The 23752-nt window shown below is 34.2% G+C and overlaps 1 protein-coding gene across 8 annotated transcripts in view; it reads right to left on the bottom strand.

The window, feature by feature from the left end:
* Window positions 1-1876: 1876 nt before the first annotated feature.
* Window positions 1877-23752, bottom strand: part of Fmr1 (synaptic functional regulator FMR1) — a 97782-nt gene continuing 75906 nt past the window's right edge. For 6 of the 8 annotated variants that reach the window (XM_069812948.1, XM_069812949.1, XM_069812950.1 and 3 more), the window contains 2 exons: window positions 4973-5116; window positions 1877-4786 (listed from right to left, as the gene is read on the bottom strand). In XM_069812948.1, coding sequence (XP_069669049.1) covers window positions 4602-4786; window positions 4973-5116 — 329 coding nt within the window. In that variant the 3' untranslated portion in view covers window positions 1877-4601. The remainder of the gene's footprint in view (window positions 4787-4972; window positions 5117-23752) is intronic. The other 2 variants (XM_069812953.1, XM_069812954.1) reach the window with 1 other exon arrangement.

Below are 23752 nucleotides of genomic sequence, written 5' to 3'. Positions count from 1 at the left end.
AACGATTTTTAAGTTTTTGGAACCTGTCGCATAGAAATTATATTCAATATTTCACTAATTTTGTTTCTCTCTGTAAGCGTAACTTAAGTAGATCCCCAGAACAAAATAGTCTGTGAAGTACCAAAGTTCTTGAAAAAAATGACTGTACATAACCTGTACATATTTGACCGTTTTGGAACAATGTTGTATTACAGCGAATGGAATAGGTTAAAACAATCCGGTATAACAAGAGAAGAGGTAATTGTTTTCTATGTACGAATATATAGTTTTACTTATGGTAGTTGTTAGTGTTGCGTGAGGAAATAGCTGAATCTTATGGTTCAGTACCCTCTTGAAGCTTGTGTGAAATGTGTAGTAAATGTTTATCTCTGGGGGATCGTGATAAGTTACAGATTACTTTTTCATAAGTAGCTTGTTAAACCAGCTGAAACTTTACACAGTAAGTGCCTTATATGTAATAACGACTAAATATATTTCCTTAGCAGAACATCCCCAGGGGAATAGTTTACCGATGTGGCTGCTACTATCGGCACTTTCTAATGTTTATTTTAATAGGAGAATGGATATTAAATTATGTACAGGTCATTTCTAATGCACGACTGTTAAGCTTTCTCAAAATATCAATATTTTTAATTGAACTCTTTCTTTTACAGGAAGCGAAATTAATGTATGGAATGTTATTTTCACTCAAGTCTTTTGTTAGTAAGATATCTCCTCTCGATACGAAGGATGGATTTTTGTACTACAAAACAAGTAAATATGCCTTACATTACTTTGAAACGCCATCTGGTTTGAAGTTTATCTTGAACACTGATGTGAATGCTCAACACGTCAGAGAACTACTGCAGCAGATTTACAGTCAAATTTATGTAGAATATGTAGTAAAGAATCCTGTGTGTAACATGAAAGAACCGATAAAGAGTGAACTCTTCAAGAACAAACTGGACGCTTTTATAAAGCAGTCAACGGTTTTTGCATCAAAAGCAGTGTAAAATTGCCAGAGTGATACCAAATGTAATTTATGTAACACATTAAATGATCAGAAAATACAATGTTGACTGTTCTTTACGCAACAATACAATAGACCACATATTAGATCATTCATTAGACAACTCTTACCAAAGAAAGTGGAATATGATCTTCGGTGACTAAAGCAGCAGTAGAACATATTTCTCCTAAGTAGTTTTCCATCACGAAAGACGTTTTTATAATCCCAGAAAATATTACACTTCATTTATGACCTGTGCGATTTCAGTAAATTTAAGTAAAATTAATTTTACTCAGTCATCTATGATAGCTATTGAAATGTGTCAAGTAACAATATTGTGTAACTAGACTGTTCAAGGGAATGTTTTAAACAAATATTATGTTACATTCACCTATGAGTTCTATGACCAAGGAAATCTTTTGCACTTTTGGGAGGGAGAGGGAAAGAAAAGGAATGGAAAGCAATTTATTTTATAAAGAGTGGTCTTTCGCGGTTTTTAAATTGTAGTGAAAAGCGATATCTGAAACAAAGTTTTTGTGACACAATTTTCAATTCAAAATGTAGGCCTAAATATGGAAAGTTCTTTCAGAAAAATGAAGCCCTCTTTACCATAATGGCTAAAGGTTACAGTAGTTTTGTAATGTAATTCATCTTCAACATCATCATATGAGTGAGTAGCCCCTCTAATTTTAAAAGATACGCTTAATAAATAAAAGAGAGGTGATTTTTAGTGGCTCAAGTTGCGGTGGATAGGTTTCCTCCAGATACTTTAGTTTCCAATATGTACAATTTCTCACTTCACTGTTGCTTCAACTTCATGCATATCTGAGTAACACCATTATTTTAAAAGGGCCATCAAATAAAATAAAAAAAAAAAAAGTTGCAAGCTTATGTACAGAAATGGTTTATTCTTAAATTATGCAAACATTGCAAGATCAATACAAACCTATCTCAACAAGCAAACTGGGGAAGAAACTACGATATTGCTTTTTAAACAAATGCAATGTTACTGATGCTGACTGTTCTATATTCAAAATCAAAATCACTCGCAGTATTAAGACAAATAGTCTCTTTTGTTCTGTCAGGACATGTTTGTTTTTGGAGATTCACACAAAGATGTACAACTCGAGTAAGACACAGGTGTGGTGTTTCTTTGAACACTGTTGAACAATCCATTGTAGCTGTACAACATGTTATCATTCTTGCGAGTTCATTCTCTCCATTCGTACTTGGTATATTAAATCATATAGGTGGATACATCATTTCTTGAATTTTACAACAGTTGATTTCTTTTTCAACATGCGACAGAAAGCGTCTTTCAATCATATGGTACTTAAATCTACATTACACAGACATATCAAGTAAGAGTTTGCAAGTACTGTGCACATGAACCATCAAAGAAATGAGGCATAAACACTGAAATTAAAACTATCTGAAAAACAAGCTATATTTTTTCCAGGGGGAAAAAAAAGAGAAAGAAACTATAATTATTCATAAAAAAGAAATGTTTAAATTTAAGAAATTTTAATTTTAATTTAATTTATTAAAAACAAAAGGGCACTTCCATTTATCCAATCTTTATGTTTTCATTATGAATTGCCATAAGTGAATTTTTGTGTACATATACACCTCAAAACAAATTTGGATAATAGCACCCAATACACAATTGATCAACTGAAACTAAAAATACTACTCAGAAAGAAATAACGACAAATGTTGTGTCAATATCGAATTCCGCAAATTTCTTCCTGAATAAGATTAGATCGAGTTTTCATATATTACTACATGATCAATTGTTTTCTATATTGATAACACACGCATTCTGTGCTGTGACACTATCGAGGTCAGAAACCCACACGTATCTCAATCTTAAAAAATAGAGGGGTGTGGGATGTAGCAACATTTTCCATCATACTCAGAGTAAGGATTATTACAGCTTCACTCACACATTTCCAAAATGACACCTTTCACCAATCAGCTCATCCTGTTGAGCAGCAAACTTTACCGAAGAGTAAACATGTAAACACAACCAATGTGATTGAGCTATAAAAATTTACTTTCTTTCAGTGGCCAATTTCTTTTTAAAGAAGAGACTATTGTTTAGTGGCAGAATATAAATACAGGAAGTTCATGTAAGATCTATTTTGTTTGCAGAGCACTCTTACTGCAATATTGTCAATCAGGGTAGAGATGCAAAGATACAAGCCAGAAATATCAAAATAATTGCATGGTACTAATGTATGCAATATTAAGAATGCTAGGAAGCTTCAAAAGTCGACCATACCTACATCAGATTGCTATTGGTAACAATGTTACGAATAACAAAAAAGAATATTGGTATAATTAATTAAAGAAAGAATTGTGTTCATGTTTTATGCTTTAGATCTTGCAAAATGCATTTTAAATGTAACTGGTAGCAAAACAAATATTTGCCCCAACTAGTATTCACTATATGCAGCAAAAATTTTAAAACACTGTGCCAATTTCCCAGTTATCTTTTTACAATGAAAAATGCTATAGATTATTTTTAATTTATTTTAACTGATTTCCTCTTCTGTATTTTGCTTACAAGTTAAAGCTCTTTTCTCACCACCAGTTTTGTTAGCATTCAACAAATTCCAATCTCTGTTGCAACTACAGGTAAAAATTGTTAAGTAACTCCACTACGCAAGTAACCAAACTTGAGACAATAAATACTAGAAGGAACATCTGAATACTGCTGTTATGCAAAACGCCACACACAGCTGCCTTCTACAAAATGAGCTACAGTATTCACACAAAACTGTCATTCATCAGGAAGAAACAATCTTGCCCATTACTATATTACAAACAAAAGAAGAAAAAATAATAAAAAGAAGTAACATTTCATTCTGCTCTACAAAATGAAATTAGAAAATAAGGGAGGGAGCAATTTTTAGTAGCAAGTATAAAAAAGGCAACCATGAGCTAGCCCTGAACAAGAGGGAAATGTCTTGTGATTTATTTGAGGCTACATATTCCAGTTTTCAAGAGGCACTGTTGCACTCCCCTGAAGTGCAAGATGAGCATCCATCACACTATTTTTATTTACTTATTTATTTATTTTCTTTTAATTCCTGTGCCTTCATAACATATTAATTTTCATCATTAAATGTGATGGGGAAGCTTACTAATGGAAGCCTTAAGAGTAAGTTCCTTAGGGTTTCCATTTATGTATCAAACTAGATGGCAAGAATTTTCTTCAGCTCTTAAACAAAACTTTTTTTTTTAACATCATAATTTTGGGCTCAAAATCTTGCATGAATATCTCTCATATATGGTTGCAAGGATGCAAGATTTCAAGGATAACAGATCAAGGAGTAAGATTCTACTTTGTTACCGCTGGGCAATGTACAGAATAAAACTTTTAGTGACTTATAAACCCCCCCTCTTTTCAATCCTGTATGGAGCTAAAGCATTAGCCATTAGCCTTCTCTGAACATGGTATGTTTCAATTATTACTTTTCTTTTTTTCTTGGCACTTTGTCAATATAAACCATGCATACATTTTTCCATGTATTCTTGTTTATCGTAGATGTCCAGAACTAATGTGCAGTTTGTCAAACATTGTGCGTCTGAGACCAAATTACACAGTCTAGGCAGATGTGCCATTAACCATCGTTTCCTTGGCTTTTCCTTCAGATCTCTTATTAGATGTTGGTGGTCTCTGGGAGCGAGATTTTGGTTCCCGTTGTGATTTTGGTGGCCCTTCTGCAGCTGGTGTTCCTTCTTTGCTTGTGAATGCTGACTGATCGCTGGGGCCTGGGGCTGCACCACCACCTGTTAACACATTGATCCACGTTAACAACATATATTTTACCAAATTGTATTAAAAGTTTTTAAACAACGGGAATGGTTTTAAAGCTTCAAGTACAGTTACATATCTTATTTAAACTGACATCTGTCCAACCATGTCCTGTTGATGTAGTGGCTCTTTCTCTGCACCAGCCGATTAAAATCACTCACCCTGCATGTCACCACTATTTCCTTGAAGGTGGTCACTAGGTCTGCAGTCCACATGCTCGCCAGAGGGCGTCTGGCTACGGGGCCTCGTCCTACGTCTACGCCGGCGCCGACGGGTGCGGGAACCCTCCACGCTCGACACTGACTCTACATGGGAGAGGACGCACAACCGTTTGTGACCAGCAATAACCTCAAAAAAACCTGTTGTTACCTTCTCTTCGTATTAATAGCAAATGTTTATTTTGATTTCATCTAGGAACTTACTAGACATACAGATAGATTTGTTCAAATTCCCTATCACATCTTATTTATTTATAAAATTACAATATTACCTATTCTAATCATTTCATGACGTTAAAATTTTTTTTTCAAGTTCACCCCAATTACTTTAATAAAAAAAAACACATTAAATGGTGACATTCTGGGAATATGTTAACACACTTGCAAACTTTTAAAGATTAGCCAGTTTTCCTTAGTTTCAGCTGAGTAAGGTGTGTTAACAGTAATTAAGTAGTTACCATGCTTGCTTGACATATAAAACTCGTCTGTTTAAACAAGGCCCAGGGTGTTCGATTTTTTAAGAGCTTCAGCTAAAATTTACATATCAGTTTCTTGCATTCAAAGTTTTTTACTTTGTGAAAGATATCTCTGCAAGGCAACGTCTTGTAAGACTGCATAAATCTTCACTAAGTAGGAAATGATTAAAAATACTAGGGTGAACACAATACGCCAATAGGCTGCAGTGTATTTTATAACAATGACAAACCCTCAAATTAAAATGAAAGGAAATGTATGTTAAATAATATTACTTAGATATTATCAGCTTAAAATGGAGAGTTGGAGTACATCTTCATTAAAGGTACTCCGATAATGAGTATTTATGCAATTAAAGATATCTATGTACTTTCAAAATATTTATTCAAAAGTATTAGCTACAACTCTTTCATGGTTACTGGTAGAAAGTTAGCAACTATGTTTGCAGAAAATATCCTGTGTAAGGTTAGTAACATTTTAACATGCATTTATCTAAAGTAATAGCAGTATCATTTGCTATTTGATTATGTTACTGATGGTCACAAATGGAGAACTGTCCTATTTTCCCTACATGCAATGGTTACACACACGTCAAGGATTTAGCAATAGTTTATACAATTAATCATCAGCAGTACATAAAAGTTAGAAAGCTCAGTCACATAGAAGAAATACTTGTGTGCTGCAGGTAAAGGTATACAGGGTGAACAATAAGTATGGACTATTGCTAATAACTTCTTAAATTTTAATTTTACAAAAAAAGGTTTTATACAAAAGCTGTTGGAGATGAACCATACAATATGATATCAATTTTCGAAAAAAGTTAGTTGTTCAGGCATACAGGGTGTGACAGTAAACTTCATTTTTAAATGGAACTCTAAATGTACATATTCCGAATCTCCATTAAATTTTATTGTATTTATTAACATTCCATGGTATTCAAACACTGCTTACAGCTAGAATATAGAACAAGTCAAAAAACTTAATACTATTATAAAGTCTTAATTTATAGTCACAGTCTAGATGAAATATATACAGACGAGATTTACAATATAGTCTACTAGTACAAACACAAAGTTTTAGTACTGTATCAATTTCATGAAGTGTTATTGAATGTCATGAATTCACCTACAGAATAGAAGGCGTGAGAAATTAGGTACTTCTTTAATTTGGCCCTAAATAATTTTATGTTTTGAGTTTCATTTTTTATATCAATAGGGAGACTATTAACAATTTTGACTGCCATATAACGCACTCTTTTTTTGATAGCACGATAGATTTGCTGATGGAGTATGAAAGTCATTTTTTTTATGTGTATTTATGCTATGAACTGTTGAATTAGTTACAAAATTTTCACGATTACATACGAGGGAGATTACTAATGAAAAGATATACTGACAAGCCATGGGCATTATTTGTAGTTTTTTTTAAAATAGTCCTACACGATTCCCTAGATTTGGCACCTACTATTATTCTAATTACTCTTTTTTTGTAATAGAAATATACCGTTACTATCTGTGGAATTTCCCCAGAATATTATTCCAAAACTCATTACCGAGTGGAAGTATGCAAAGTATATTGTTTTTAAGGCATTGATATTTACTATCTTCTGCATAGAACTAATAGCAAAACAAGCTGAATTTAGTTTGGGGGTAATTTCTTTAATATGATTTTTTCCAATTTAACACATTATCGATTTTTAAGCCAAGAAAGTTGGTTGTTGTTGTTGTTTCTAATATGTGCATGAATGTGTAGAAATTTTACCCATTGACCCATTTTATATCTTTTAAATACTTACTAAACTTGTTTTGTGGACTTAAAATTTGAGACAAATACGTAAAAATCATGTTGAGTAGGTAATAAAACACTATGACTAGCCAAGTTTTACCACAGTACTCAAAATGAGAACCGTTCACAGCCGAATAATGTTCGAGTCTATCACGAAAACAATCTACTGTAAATATGAGATGGGGCAGATCAGTTATGTAACTGTGAGAAAGACAAGGGACTGGGACATTGTTTGGCTGTGAATGGTTCTCATTTTGAGGATCTGTTGTCAACTTTGTTTAGTCATAGTGTTTTGTTTAGTTTTATGGCCTACTCAACATGATTTTACATACTTATTTGTCTCAAGTTTGAAGTTCACGAAACGAGTTCAATAATAGTTAAAATAAATTTTATTTATTTATTTAAATTTAAATATCCAGAATAAAGAATAGAATTACAAACAAGAGAAATAGAAATAAAATAATACAATCAATATAAAAAAGGAGATACAGTAGTATTAACAAAATCTGAGACCGAATGAGCAGCGCTCGTGTTCGGTCGCAGTTCAGATATAATATTAATAGGCCTATAAGAGAATATAAAATAAAATAAAATAGGAAATAAAATTAAAATTACAGTTACAGAAATTATATAAAACAATATTAATATAAGAGAAATATAGAAAATAAAAAATAAATAAATAAAATGAAATAGGAACTAAAATTTAAATTTCAGCGGCAATGGAATTATATAATATAATATTAACACTAGAGAAGAATAATATCGCACGTGAAAAGTAGGACAATATATATATATATATATATATATATTTTTTTTTTTTTTTTCAAAATTATAGAATACAAATGAATCACTTATTTACGAAAGGCCCGTTGTCCAAAAACATATTTTTGTGGAAAATTAAAAAAAACTGTTTAAAAAAATCTGAAAACATGATATGTTATACTACAAAATAAAGGGAACATGTTAATGAAATTTTCAGTTACTATCATCGAAACTGTCAAGCATACAGCTTTTTGAAAAGGTTGGACAAAGGGCCTTTCTTAAATAAACACATTTTTTCCGTTCTTCAGTGAAACATTTATTACAAAAATAAGCAGTAAACATGAGATGTAGGCCTGTGTTTCCTTATTTTTTTTACCCCTTCTCTTCTTTGTTTCTTCCACTTGTCTCCTACTTTGCTTTATGGCCATGAAGATGTGAGAGTGCGGAACAATTCGCTTTTGTCTTCAAGAATGTCTGGCAAAAGCGATTTCAGGTCACGAACTTTGTCCTCTGTAATTGGTTGACAACCAGTGTAAGCCTTTTGGTTTGGCAAAGTTATTTCTGCTCCAAATGCAAATAGAAAGTACTTGGTTTGTAATCCTCCAATGTAAGGTAATGCCTCTACGTATCCATTTCTTTCTTTGTCCAGATGAACTCGTGGTAGGAGTTGATGTTGCAAAGACTTCTCTTTCCTTTCTTAGAATTCTTCAATCTGTGAACTTGGCTTTCTTCTGATACAGGAGATTTCTTATACATAGTGGAGCAACAGGTTTGGAAGTCCAAGATGTCTTCAATTTTAACAAGCCTAACACGAAATTTGTGACTTGCACTTGCAATAATTTCTATCACATCTCTGACTGTATAATATCTATCCACTTTGTTTGGGCTGCGCTCCACAGTACCAAAATCCCAGTCATTTGGCAGGTATGAATGCCCACATATTGATAGTCTGTACACAACTCTTGAAAAGCGACCCGTATGCACAAGTGTCATCAAGAAGCAAATCATGGAATGATTTTTGTTTTGCTTTGCTGCGTTACCAATGTAAATATACAGTTCATTGATGTTGCTTGACACTTCTTCCCTCACATACATGAGGAAGAAAGAGCACACATCACTACTCCCTTTCCTTGCAATGCTTTCATGATATACAAAAAAGTAGGCCTCACTAGACTTAACATTGTAAATAGAAAATACATTGTGTCAGTGGCTTCAAGTAAAACACTTGCTGGATGGAATATGAGGCTGATACATATTTTGCATATAATCAATCGTCAAACATAAAACATTGTCTTTATCCTTGTAATATTCCTTCATTTGCTTCGTCGGTCTGGTTGGCGCAGTTGGTATAGCGCTGGCCTTCTATGCCCGAGGTTGCGGGTTCAATCCCGGGCCAGGTCGATGGCATTTAAGTGTGCTTAAATGCGACAAGCTCATGTCAGTAAATTTACTGGCATATAAAAGAACTCCTGCGGGACAAAATTCCGGCACACCGGCGATCCTGAAATAACCTTGGCAGTTGCAAGCGTCGTCAAATAAAACATAACATTTTTCATTTGCTTCAGTGATGCATAAAATTAATTGCTCCTCCTTTTGTGAACAATTAGTTGAGCTTCTGTCACTCTCTTAGCAGTTTCATTAAGAGTGAAGCTCCTCGCATTCACAGTATGTACCCTATCTATCTGCAATCTACCAAACCTGTAGTCAAAATGCTTTTTAAAAATGTTATAGTAAAAACTATATTTTACAGAACAATTAGAATATTTTTCTTTAAAAAGAGTATACATTTTTTTAATGTCTAACTTTGCATCAAGGTAGTGTACTTCTTTGGAAGAATAATGACTTGTTTTCAAGGGAAAAGTTGCAATGTGATCTTTTACTTGCATCACTGTAGTGATTGGAATAGTCTTCTGGCTCTGTTGTTTGCCTCTGTTGTCCTTTGGGGATTTATCCAATAAAATGAGTTTTTGGAACCTTCTCACCAACAGCTAACAGATTCAGGAATGCTTTCTTACATACTTCCAATTTCCGTTCACCAACCATTACAACCCAAGTTTATTTATGAAAGATCTTTACTCCAGGACATAGGGCCATTCGTAAATAAACAGTTATTACGAAACCCCATATTACACACACGATGACTTGGACATGTGGACTTTCTTGCCTATTTGAAGCGCCTTGGTATAAGGATTTCATCCATACAATAAAATGAAAATGCCTATTTTGTGGACAAAGGGCCTTTCTTAAATAAGTGATTCAAATATAATATAGGTTGATTAATTCATACACATAGGCTATAAATTTATTTAATCAAATTGATGATATTAACATGTTTCTAATTTTCCTGTTATATGTTAGTGGGTTACATGTTAGACGTTCTGGGTGTAATTTAGCTAAAGCATTGTACAACCGAGGGCCAAAATTAATGCTATGCTTTAGACCAGCAGATGTGAGACATTTAGATTCTACTAATGTTGAATTAATATTTCGTCTTGTGTCATAATTATGTGTCTGTAATATAAACTTATTACGATTTTTATGATAAAATTTTAACAGCATATACTTATAAATTTGTTCAATATTAAATACATTAAATTCAGAATAAATTAATTTAGTTGGATAATCGAAACATTTCTTCAAACAAATTTTAATTATTCGTTTTTGTAGTAAATTTAACGGACTAAGATTAATTTTTGTACTGCCACCCCAAACAATTTATACCATATTGAATGATAGACTGAATAATAGCCAAATAAACATTTCGTAGAACTCTAATGGGTAAGTAGCATCGAAGATTAATGAATTTATAAATTGTTTTACGAAGCCTCTTACAAAGATAAGTAATGTGATGAGGCCATTTTAAATTCTGATCAATAATGATACCCATATATTTCACATACGTGGCTTCTTGCAATGGTGGACATTTACAACTTTTGGGATCTAAACAATTTTCACTGTGTATTATTAGTCTATATTCATCACTAAATTTTAAATTTTGAACACTGGCAGCTGTTAACGAAAAAGGAACTAAAGTTGATTTAGATATATTTAAAGAAAGGAAGTTGGAATTAAGCCATTTTTTAACAATATTAGCACCTATATTAGCATTTCTATATGCTTCTTGCCAAGAAAAACCACTGAAACCACATTAAATGGGTGAATGGGTTTAATTTCTACATGTTATTCATAAGTACAATTTAATGGAGATTCAGAATATGTAAATTTTAATATAGAGTGCCATTAAAAAATAAAGTTTATTGTCACATTCTCTATACCTAAATAACTTTTTTGGGACACTGGTATCATATTGTATGGTTTATCTTCAACAGCTTTTGTATAAACTTTTTTTTGTAAAACTAGACTTTAAGAAGTTATTAACAATATTCCATAGTTATTGCTCACCCTATATATTTAAGTAGCATAATGATGAATAGGAAGTAACAAAAATGTCACAATTAACATTATCACTTACATTAGCAATGAAGTAGGTACTATCTCAATGACAAGTTAGAACTAGAAAATACTGGACACTCATGGGATGACAAATGGGATACTAGGGCAGGTATGTCTACACAATTCATATTTGCGAAGTATTGGTATTCTCTTGAACTAGAAAATAATGCACACACATAGGATGACAAATGGGATACTAAGGCAGGTATGTCTACATAATTCATATTGCGAAGTATTGGTATTCTCTCTCTTTCCTACTTAAATGAACAGCACCCTGTAAATATACACATTTTCTCATTTTGCAGTTTTCTCAGAAACTAATTAAACTATATTGTAACAAACAAGATGAGAAGCACAGGTAAACCCTGCCATGGATTAGATTATAGAAGTGTGTAAGTCTTGCAGGAAGTCACTGTATAGGACTTCGAACTTCTGATTTGTTTAAATAGTATTTTTTAATTAAGACATTTCTGGAAAAATGGTATAAACAGATTGAAGAAAATTAAAATCATTGAATTGTATCAAAATTAAATTACTAGTTTCAGCTATTTTTTTCACCTAATGAAAATAGTGTTTTTTGTATAAACATATGAAATAACTGATATACCCAGTAATTTAGGATGTATCTGCAATATTCCAGAAAGTGATAGTACTGATGTTTCCAATATGAACATATTTCCTATTCCTAATGGTTATTGAGATATTCTGGTTATAACATAAAATGGGCACTATGTGTAAGGAAGGATATAAATGAAATAAAATGAAGACTGAACTGAATATCTCAGACAGTTTCACTGTAGAAGTGATACAGAGGGGCATGTAATATATCTTACAACTGATTTTCGAAAATGCCACCATCCACATGAAAGCACTTCTGAATGTGTGTCAGAACATGACAGGTTGCTCAGTGGAGGCCATCCTGACATTCCTTGATTTGGGTAACAGCATCTGTTATGCGAATTGTCAGTTCATCACGTGTATTCACTCTAATGCAGTAAGTAAGGGTGTGAGCTCTGGCGACAGTGATGGCCAGGGTATGAGACTGCCACAACAAATCCACCAGTTATACTTGTTTTGGTTTATGTTGGCACAGACGGTTTTTGATTTGATTTTAGTAGGTGTTGTACACCAAGCCTAAAAAGACTTTTTGTGCACTCTCAAATCTTAACCCTATATTAAGTTCTATTACTTGAATATGTTCAAGAACTTTATCTACTTGCCTGCAGAGGGATACATGGTTAGAAGGAGAAAGTTGTTTCACCAACGAATTGCTTCCACTTCTATTGAAATATAATTCAGTTGGCCTGGGTTCAAATCCTGCTTGGGATAAGTTACCTGGCTCAGGATTTTTCCGGGGTTTTCCCTCAACCCATTAAGAGCAAATTCTCGGTAATTTTCGGTGCTGCACCCTGGACTCATTTCGCTGGCATTATCACCTTCATCTCACTCAAATGCTAGATAACTATTGCAGTTGACAAAGTGTCATAAAATAAACCAATTAAAAGAAAAAGGACCCTCATTAAAGCTGAGGATTTTCCAGAAGAACTAAACATGGATGTCATACTTTCTTCCTAGCCAACACACCGCTTCAGTCAGTCAATTGGTGGTCATTAGTGGTAGTGTTCTTCACATTGTGAGTTACTTTAGTTTTTGAGATGAAATAGATTCTGAATTCAGGAGTGTGTACATGATATAAACTCTTTCCTAAGATATTTGCCGAGATGTTATGGCAATGATGTGTGCAAGTGAGAGGGAAAGTATTTCCTTGTCTTTCTAAAAATCCTATACCGACATAAACTGGACTTAAGGAAATGTGCGATTCAGATGCTGCTAGGTAACCCTTCTTGTATAATGAGATGGTGCTCCATCATGTTATATGTAAATGTAACATCACATTGCTAAGGCTGGGTGCATACTTATTATAGCAAAACTGCTTTAAGCAGAAATGTCTTTTGCTGAAAACGAAAACAACTTTGTTTTACCAAAAAGCACTTTGTTTCATATTTTAACTTTCTGCTAGAAACAAACACATTTTTGCTTTTTCTGATAACACTGAAATCATGAGAGACAAGAAGCAGAAGCAGAAATCAGTCTTGCAAAGGCAGTGGAGGATGATGCAGTTGTGTTATGACACTGGATGGAAATTGCTTGTGCAGAAGACCCAGACAAACTTTTATGGATGCATCCAATAAATGAAAAAGGAAGTAAAGAAAACACTTTGGAGAACTTTATTAATGAACTTTGGAGTGAGGATAACAATTTCCGTAATTTTACAAAAATGTCTATAAATACATTTGATTAATGACAAAATAAGAAAATGTGACTCTAGGATTCGTTAAAGTATGCCAACAACACCAGGGATGTTACTTTAAGTTTTGTAGTGAAAAGTGTGTAATAATTAATGAACACATGCTATAAATAGTGTTATAATAATAATAATAATAATAATAATAATAATAGTAATAATAATTTATTTATTTAATCTGACAGGATTAAGGCCATAAGGCCTTCTCTTCCATTCTACCAGATAGCTCATATAAATACAAAAAAGAAATACAGACGCTGATGAAAATAGTACAAATTAAATTAAAGCCCTATAGAGGGTCAACAGGGTCAAAAGAACACTATAGAGCTCTCATCGAGCTATACCAAAAAAGAAAGAAAAGAAAAACAGAGATAGCAATGATGATACTGATAACTAATAATAATAATAATAATAATAATAATAATAAATGCATTACATATTAATTGTCAATTTTACAACAGCATAGTTACAATATTTACTATATGTCATGGGTTAAGCCGAAGTTGCACAACCTGACAGGTGTTCAACAAGCAATTCCATGAACTAGAATGTGATTTTTTAATTTAAATTTGAATTTTGATATTGTCTGACAGTCTCTGACATGGTCAGGGAGAGAATTCCAGAGGCGTGGAATAGATATGCTGAAAGATGATGAGTAGAAGGATGTTCCGGGTTCGAGGTAGTGAAAGGTAAACAAAACGAGATGCTAGGTAAGAGGGTGTGGAGGTGTGGATAATTTTAAATAGTAATAAGAGAGAGTTGAAGAATCTTCTTTCTTTAAGTGGACTCCAAGACAACAATTCTAGTGATGGTGTTACATGATCGAATTTTCTAATATTACAAACGAAACGAACGCAGATATTGTGAACACGCTGTAATCTATGGGCAAGATCAGTATTTAGATCCGTGAATAGAGAATTGCAATAATCGAAGTGGGGCATCACTAAAGTTTGGATCAGGTTCTTTTTAAGGCTGAGAGGTAAAACATTAGTTAAGTGTCTGAGGGAATGAATTATGGAAAAAGTTTTCTTATATATGTAGGTCACTTGACTTTGAAAATTTAAATTTGAATCTAAATATGTGGTGGTGGTGGTGGTGGTGGTGGTGGTGGTGGTGGTGATGATGATGGTGATGATGATGATGATGATGATAATAATAATAATAATAATAATAATTTTGAAACTAATGACAGTAAATTTTTCCAAACAAAACTAAGTACATTGAACATGAAGTCCATATAAAAACTCCAGGTGGTGGTCAATGGGTAAAATAAAATGCTTTCAAAGATTGCTTGCTTGGAACTCTTGAAGGGTGTTTATTTGTTAACAGACAGAAGATAGCCCTTATCATCCACTTTCCACAAAGGACAATTAATTTTTCAGTGTCTGTTTCCATATTCACAATAGTAATATACGTTACAAGAGCAGTATGTTGACGTTTTCATGGTCGAGGAAAAGATTGAAAAAGCAAAACGTAGTTGAGCTTTTTTAATTTCCGAGAACATGAAAACAAACATACCGCTCGTGTATCGTACATTATTTTGTGCGAAGATCGTTTATTACATATCTGAAAGACGAATTTCTAATTAGTTGCAATGAAATCTCCATATTGGTTTCTGTTTAATGACGGCAACTTCGGAAAACCAAAATATCTTTCTTCAACATTGTTGCTATAAAATGTTTTTTGTGTTTACTGTACTCCAGCAGGCCGTGATATACGTCTGTCTTTTTTTTCCCCCAGTCTATAAATGCGAACTTAAAACAAACGGTAAGGTTATGTAATGATTTATTTTTCATTTTAATATTTTAACAATATTATTTATATAACATATTGCAGTAATAACATCGGCATCTGGAATCTTGTTGATTTTTTCACGGCTTCCTTAATGTTACTTGTATCAGGAATGCAATATGTTTCGTGGAGTAGTAGACTTTACTTAATTTTTGCAAATATTTAAAAACAATAATTAACATTGCAATTTAGGTGAAATTGCAGTGGTAAGTTTCCAATTTATAATTATTACTATGTTAAACGTCTCTAAAAATAATATGTTAAAAGCCTAAAGCAGTAAAATGAATGTCGCGCTTAAGCGGTAAGAAGAGGGAAATTGTTATGTGTGTTACGTTGGGAATACTGAATGTGGTATTTCACACTTACCGCGTATTGGTTCTGTGTGGAAAACAAGCAAATACGCACGATCTCACACAAAAGTTTCTTCGCAACTCACTAAAGACACTGCTAGGTTACCTGCTGTAATAATCTTGCACCACTGCAAATCATGTCACAGAGACACTTGCATATTAAAAGCACATGCACACAACCAAATGTTTTGCCTTCAAACAATGGTCAGTGTTTGTGCTACGAGCAGTCCCAGCTCTATGCAAACTTGCTGTATTATGATAGACAGTATTTTTGCTTTATGCTCAATTATGTTTAAACTTGCTTAAGCATGCTGTACAGCATTTTTGGAATTATGCTAGATGAGTGTGCGCCATTCCTATATTAATCATTGAAAAAAAAAAAAAAAACATGTTACAAACAATACTTACATTCACATGACCAATTAGCAAGTACTACCAGTCACAAAACCACGAACAACTGCATATAGCTATATCTCAACTGTTAGAAATAGCATTTATGTTCACATGACCAGTGAGCAAGTATTACCATTTGACATGTAGCTACAACAAAACTACTAACATCTGCACACTCCTGTATCTCGGTAACTATCAGAAATAGTACCTGTGTTCACATGACTTGTGAGCAAGTACTACCATTTGACATCTAGCTACAACAAAACTACTAACATCTGCACACTGTTGTATCTCGGTAACTATCAGAAATAGTACCTGTGTTCACACGACTTGTGAGCAAGTACTACCATTTGACATCTAGCTACAACAAAACTACTAACATCTGCACACTCCTGTATCTCGATAACTATCAGAAATAGTACCTGTGTTCACACAACTTGTGAGCAAGTACTAGCATTTGACATCTAGCTACAACAAAACTACTAACATCTGCACACTGTTGTATCTTGGTAACTATCAGAAATAGTACCTGTGTTCACATGACCTGTGAGCAAGTACTACCATCTGACATCTAGCTACAACAAAACTATTAACATCTGCACACTGCTGTATCTCGGTAATTGTCAGAAATAGTACCTGTGTTCACATGACCTGTGAGCAAGTACTACCATCTGACATCTAGCTACAACAAAACTACTAACATCTCACACTGCTGTATCTTGGTAACTATCAGAAATAGTACCTGTGTTCACATGACTTGTGAGTAAGTACTACCATCTGACATCTAGCTACAACAAAACTACTAACATCTGCACACTGTTGTATCTCGGTAACTGTTAGAAATAGTACCTATGTTCACTTGACTTGTGACAAGTACTATCATTTGACATCTAGCTACAACAAAACTACTAACATCTGCACACTGTTGTATCCTGGTGACTATCAGAAATAGTACCTGTGTTCACTTGACTTGTGAGCAAGTACTACCATTTGACATCTAGCTACAACAAAACTACTAACATCTGCACACTGTTGTATCTTGGTAACTATCGGAAATAGTACCTGTGTTCACATGACCTGTGAGCAAGTACTACCATCTGACATCTAGCTACAACAAAACTACTAACATCTGCACACTGTTGTATCTTGATAACTATCAGAAATAGTACCTGTGTTCACATGATCTGTGAGCAAGTAACTACCATTTGATATGCAGCCAAAAAACTACTAACAACTGCACATCACTGTATAGTGGTACCTGTGTTCACATGACCTATGAGCAAGTAATTACCATTTCACATCCAGCCACAAAACTATCAACAACTGCACACTGCTATCTTGATAACTCTTTGGAATATGACCTATATTCAAATGACCTTATTTGCTTAAAATCATCAATACTATCACTTTCCAAATATTGCAGATTCCTCATGTATACTGATTATGGAACAATAATATGTAACTTACTGTACATTAGAGAAAATTATGCAAAGATGGCTGGATATGTGAGTGAACAAACACACACTATCTATGAAAATCAATTCTTTTTTCAGCACCACTGTACTTTTCCTCTATATTCTGTACAATGAGAAAGTAAAGGTATACTTTTCTACAAATACTCACACAAGTGAAATACTGTATATGAAACAATGTAAAATTAAAATTAGTATACTTATGATGTCTGCATTGCTACTATAGACAAGTTGTTATAAATGCATATCCAGCAAATGTTCAATCTACTGGAAAGCTTAGAAATATACAAAATATATGCAGGCTTAAAATGAGCATAATAAGCTTGCAGCAGGTTAGGCAAGTGACGTTACATCCTTTAGGAGGAAATACCTGTTGCAACAAATTAAAATTTTTGCTTGCATTTATATCTCCCATAACAAATTACATGAAGACCTTCAATATTGAATCAATATTAAATGAAACCATTTATTTTTAGTTTATATCGTGACTTTGCAGATTCTTTACTTCAAAAAATGTTTCTCTTTATGTCAAGCTACCAGAGAACTCCAGATGGCGCAGCATGTAAATGCCATATGTTAGAGCCTCTGCTTTATAAAACTAATACTATATTGTGAAGAATGGCGCCTCAGAAAGTGTGCGTGCGCATCTAGCGACTGCAAGGCGTGGAGAAGGAGGAACTCCAGATGACAGCAAGGAGCGAAGAGGGCAAAAAAGCAGATTGTTCTCGAACGTCCAGAAGCCGCGCGACACAGAACATTCTAGTTGTGTGTGGTGTATAAATAACGGAGTGATTCTGTCTTCGAAAGTCAGTCAGTCTTCGAGCAAGCGAGTGAGCAAGGAAACCAGCCTTCGAAAGCAGCAGCAGTGAACTACAGCTGGGAGATCTGGGTTCGACGTGCAGTGAATTGAAAGCTGGGAGACCTGGGTTCGACGTGCAGTGAACCGCAGCTAGGAGACCTAGGTTCGACGTGCAGTAAACCGCAGTGAGTGAGTCCGTAACTGTAACAGTGTGTCCACCAGGCGAGTGCAACACAGTTCGGGAGACCTGAGTTCGATGTGCAGTGAACTTACACAGTGAGCTAGAAGAACTAGCCAAGACAAGTGAACTGTGAGCTGAGAACTGAAAGATTCATTCTACACAGTGCATTGTGGACATTAATTGTAATTAGAATGACATTGTTGTTCTACTTGATTCTGCATGTCGTGAATTGACAATGTTGCTGTGTTGTGAGTAATAACGACTATTGTCGGTTGTGTTAAAAAAAGTCACAATATGAATAAAGCTATAATATGGCACAAGATTCACAATGATACCACATATGGTTCTCTCATAGGTAATGTTTGAACTTTGCACGCGAGCTTTGATTAAGTTGCTGAGGTTGAAGAAGCTGCAATACATTGTTCCAGAGGGCATAACTTAAAGTCTAATTAAATTGATGTCTTTGCTATATAAAAGTGAAATTAGAAAGACAGGCCTACAATACAGTGCAACATTCATGTTGAAAACTCAAGCGGTTTTAGCGTAGTACATTTTTAAACTTGTAATGGTAATAGTATCATGTCTGCCATCTTGGAGAATTTAAACGCATGGTTATATTATTATGGCAGGGCGCAAAGTGTTAAACACCAAGCCATGACATTGGTTGAAAAGGGGGATATTCATCTATTCAAAGTAGAGAAGTTCTCAACAATCCCCATTATTTCAACTATTTTGAGAGATTTCTCCTTCAGAATGCTCACATCAAAGAGAATGCCTGAAGCTCGGACCTACTGATACAAGGGAAAGGGGACATTTTGAGGTCGCTGTAAGTTGACTCCTTGCTTGTCGTCCTCTTTTCGGCTGATGTCCCACACTTATGAGAATATTCTCTCATTTTCATTTCCTTTTCAATTATGAAATTTAAGGTAAGCCACCGGCGTAGCTCAGTCAGTTAAGGATCTTTGCCTGTCGGTCTGAAGTTGTGTTTGGATGGTTCAATCCCTGCTTGGGCTGATTACCTGGTTGGGTTTTTTCCGAGGTTTTCCTCAACCGTATTGTGAATGCAAGGTAATCTATGGCGAATCCTCGGCCTCATCTTGTTAAATGTCATCTCGCTATCACCAATCTCATAGACACTAAATAACCTAGCAGTTGATACAGCATCGTTAAATAACTAAAAAAAAAAATGAAATTTAGGGTAGAAGATGGTAGGCCTACGCACTTAGCTATATCAATCTTCTTCTCTTTTGGATTTTTCTCCGCCTCTTTTATGATATGAAGTCGTTCTAAACCCAACTCTTTTTATTGGAAAATACCATATTTGAGAAAATCGAATTACAAATTGCCTAGTTAAAAAATATGAAGACTTGCCGAGAATCAAGAATGTGTGATAGACTGCATATACAACTCACTGAAAGTGTGGACTGGAATGTTTCACAATAGTATACTGCTTGTAAACATGGACCTATTCACACTGTCTTGACAGGCAAACTGTGAAGGTCTGTGCAAAAGCACGGTAATAACCACAGAACTTGCAACTTGCTATGGGACACTCTGGAAACATCAACTGCTACAAACTTCTGTATGCTTGTTGTTCTTTCTTAAAATGATCAATCTGGGCTTTACATTCTTCAAGATTACAAATTCTGGCCAATAGAATGCAGGAAATGATAAAACGAGGAATGATAGATGCGAGTTTTACACCCGTAGTTTAAACAGAACTTGTTCAGAAACAAACAAATTTGAATGATGGATTCGGAAAAAGATACATCCCCAACAACGCTTTGAACTGCAAAGGTTATTCAGCATAGAAATTCAATGTGGTCAAGAAATGACTGGTGAATTCTGTCCTGATCTATCAAGGACAAGGTTCTTTTATATGCCATAATCTATGTCGTAAAAGTTTCTCCCTTCTGAAAAGACTAGCAGGAAAGAAATGGAGATGCTCTAGAAATTTTAATTACTTCACCTTTCATAAACGAAATAGAATATGTTCAAAACCAAGCTCTCAGGCTCATTACTGGTGGAATCAAAACAACTCCAATAGATTCTATGAGATTCCTCACTAATATTAACAGCATTAAAATGACAATAGAAGAAAAAGCACTGATCCAATATGAAAAACTCATCAGATTACCAGGAAACAATTGGCATTCATACAGTCCTCTCTGTAGATTAAAAACTCAAAAAAGTTCATATCCATGGTTCAAGAATTAAAACAGAAAATCAATATCCGAATTTAAAAGAAAACTTACAAATTAAACCAAACCCTTTAACTCTATTACATATAGAGTATAATCTAAATTTAACAGAAGAAATACTGAAATCAGAAGTAAACACTGAAATACTGAAACAATTGTCTTTAGAGACAATTAATATTAGATACCCTCCACACAAGTGGCTTCATTTATACACTGACGGATCCTTGATCTCCAGGGAACAAGGCGCGGTGCAGGTGTTACGTGCTGTCTCTTCTCATTTTATAGATCTCTTGGATATGGAACAAGTTTTGATGGAGAAATCATTGCAATAAGTGAAAGTCTCAGGAATCTTCTATGCCACATCAATAAATTTAAGAATGCAGTTATACTGTCAGATTCCAAAGCAGCCATTCTATCAATAGTCTCCAGACACACACCTTCATCTCAAACAGCAGAAATAACTAAAATGCTCTCTCAATTAATAACACTCAATATAACTGTATTCCAATGGATACCATCCCATTGTGGAATCCTGGGAAACGAGAATGCGTATACTTTAGCAAAGAAGGGCAGCACTGCTACTTACAGACCTGTTACTAAATCTATGTATTACTCTGTGAAAAGATTTATTAAATCTACATACTTAGACTTCAACAAACAAAATTTGATAACACAATCTCAAGGAAAAAAATGGAACTCTCTGTGTCATAATCCAAAGTTAATTCCCAATTTACCACGCAAATCATCTGTAGCTGCATTTAGATTGGCAACAGGCCATGACTGTTTGGCCAAACACCTGCATAGAATTGGAATATATCAGTCCCCCAATTGTCCATTGTGCAACTCAAACCAAGAAATGGATTCGGAACACCTCAAAACCTGTGCTTCAGTGGCTGAACATGATAATATCTTTAAAAAATATTGGAGTGCAAGAGGTCAAATGACTTTACTGTCAAACGCCTGGCATTAGAAAACAACAACATAATCTATGACATGGGGCTCTTAGTAGCTTTGTTTCCCTCCCAGAGGAAGTCACTAAGGTTTTTATTGCTCTTTAAATACATTATTGTCAAATGAGTCTGAGGCTGCAAACCTTTGAACCAATGGCGAGATGGTAACTGCAAGACCTTGAGGATGGTGAAAATAGGGTACCACAAAGTTTTCCACTATTTTTAACTATATAAAGCAAGTGAAACTCGACATAACTCCAGTGCAGTTGCAATGCATCTCCCAGACACACAGTACAGAAGTTTTACCTAGAACTGGAACATGAAGACTACTTAAAGGAGGTTTAAAACCATGAATACACAAAACGAAGTCACTAAAGCTATGTCGAAGAAGTTGCTTGAATGGACCAAATTATGTAATGAATGACCTGTACAACAGTGGAAGAAGGTGAAATCATACTTCTGAATGACGTGTGATCAATAAAAAATTTGGTACACAATCAGATTGTATTCACTGATGAATACATTTATACATAGGAATAAAGGCTTCAATATGTGAGAAGAGGTTTAGGAGAACATATTGCTACTGGTCGAAACGTGTGACGAGTTTAAACCTAATGATGCCTATTTCTATACTTAATTGGCCAAGAAATAAAATAGCCTGGACATGAATTTGATGAGTCCGATACCTATTTCTATAGTTAACTGGCCAAGAAATAAAATAATCTGGACATGAATTCGATTGAGTCCTTGTGGTAAGTGTGAAAGAAACAAGTTAAGAAGAGAAAGCCTATAAATAAGGCAGAATTCGTAAAACAAACATTTTTATTTTTAGGAAGAATGAAGAAATATTAATTTAGGTGAAACATTAATTCAAAGCATACATGCAAGAACTAACACTAACTGTCACAGAGGATAATACCAAACACCAAAATGGTGGAAATAAGCAAATATGTCAACTTATGTTGTACACAAATGCCAAGTTTTGTAAAAATAAAGTATATAATAAAGATATTCAGTTTTGCTGACTATTACACTTTTACTACGTCACACTACTTTTGACCAATAAAACGGTACGAAAGGACGTCTTTCAACCAATCATGGCTGCTTATCGCACAATTTTATCGCGTCCCTAGCATTTGTTTAATTTTATCGCGTCCCTAGCATTTGTTTATTTTTATCATTACCCTAGCATTTGTTTCTTTGTTTGCCAACATTTCAAACTGCACTGGTCTGGACGTCAAAAAACAGAAAATTACAAACCACTCCAGTCGATGCACAGCACTTTCAAATATGACTCACATTGGCATTCAAGAACAAGAATTAATAAAGATCACTGGTCATAGCTATGCATCTTCCCTGAAACCCTATTTACAAATAAATGAAGAGCACCATTCGGAAATCCTGAATAAGTTGAGGGATACACCATGTACATCAACAAGTTCACTTCTTTTACGCACACGTCCAATATAACATCAACTGAACCACCAACCACTAAAACATTCAAATTTGAAAATTGTACTTTCAATAATTGTTTCTTTTAAAATTATTTATGTTTATTTTTTATTTCATCATCGTTGATTAAAACATTTCTTCTTTATTTCATCATCCCTAATTAAAACTTTTCTAACACTCGTTTATATTATTTAGTTTATGTTATAGCTTCTGCTATATGATATTATGAATAGTCACGTATCAGAGATTGTTTAATACTTACTTACTTACAAATGGCTTTTAAGGAACCCGAAGGTTCATTGCCGCCCTCACATAAGCCCGCCATCGGTCCCTATTCTGTGCAAGATTAAGCCAG

The sequence above is a fragment of the Periplaneta americana genome, chromosome 16, assembly GCF_040183065.1.
Source record: "Periplaneta americana isolate PAMFEO1 chromosome 16, P.americana_PAMFEO1_priV1, whole genome shotgun sequence".
Taxonomy (NCBI): domain Eukaryota; kingdom Metazoa; phylum Arthropoda; class Insecta; order Blattodea; family Blattidae; genus Periplaneta; species Periplaneta americana.
The sequence above is the reverse complement of the archived record's forward strand: the minus strand, read 5'-3'. Positions and strand labels throughout refer to the sequence as shown.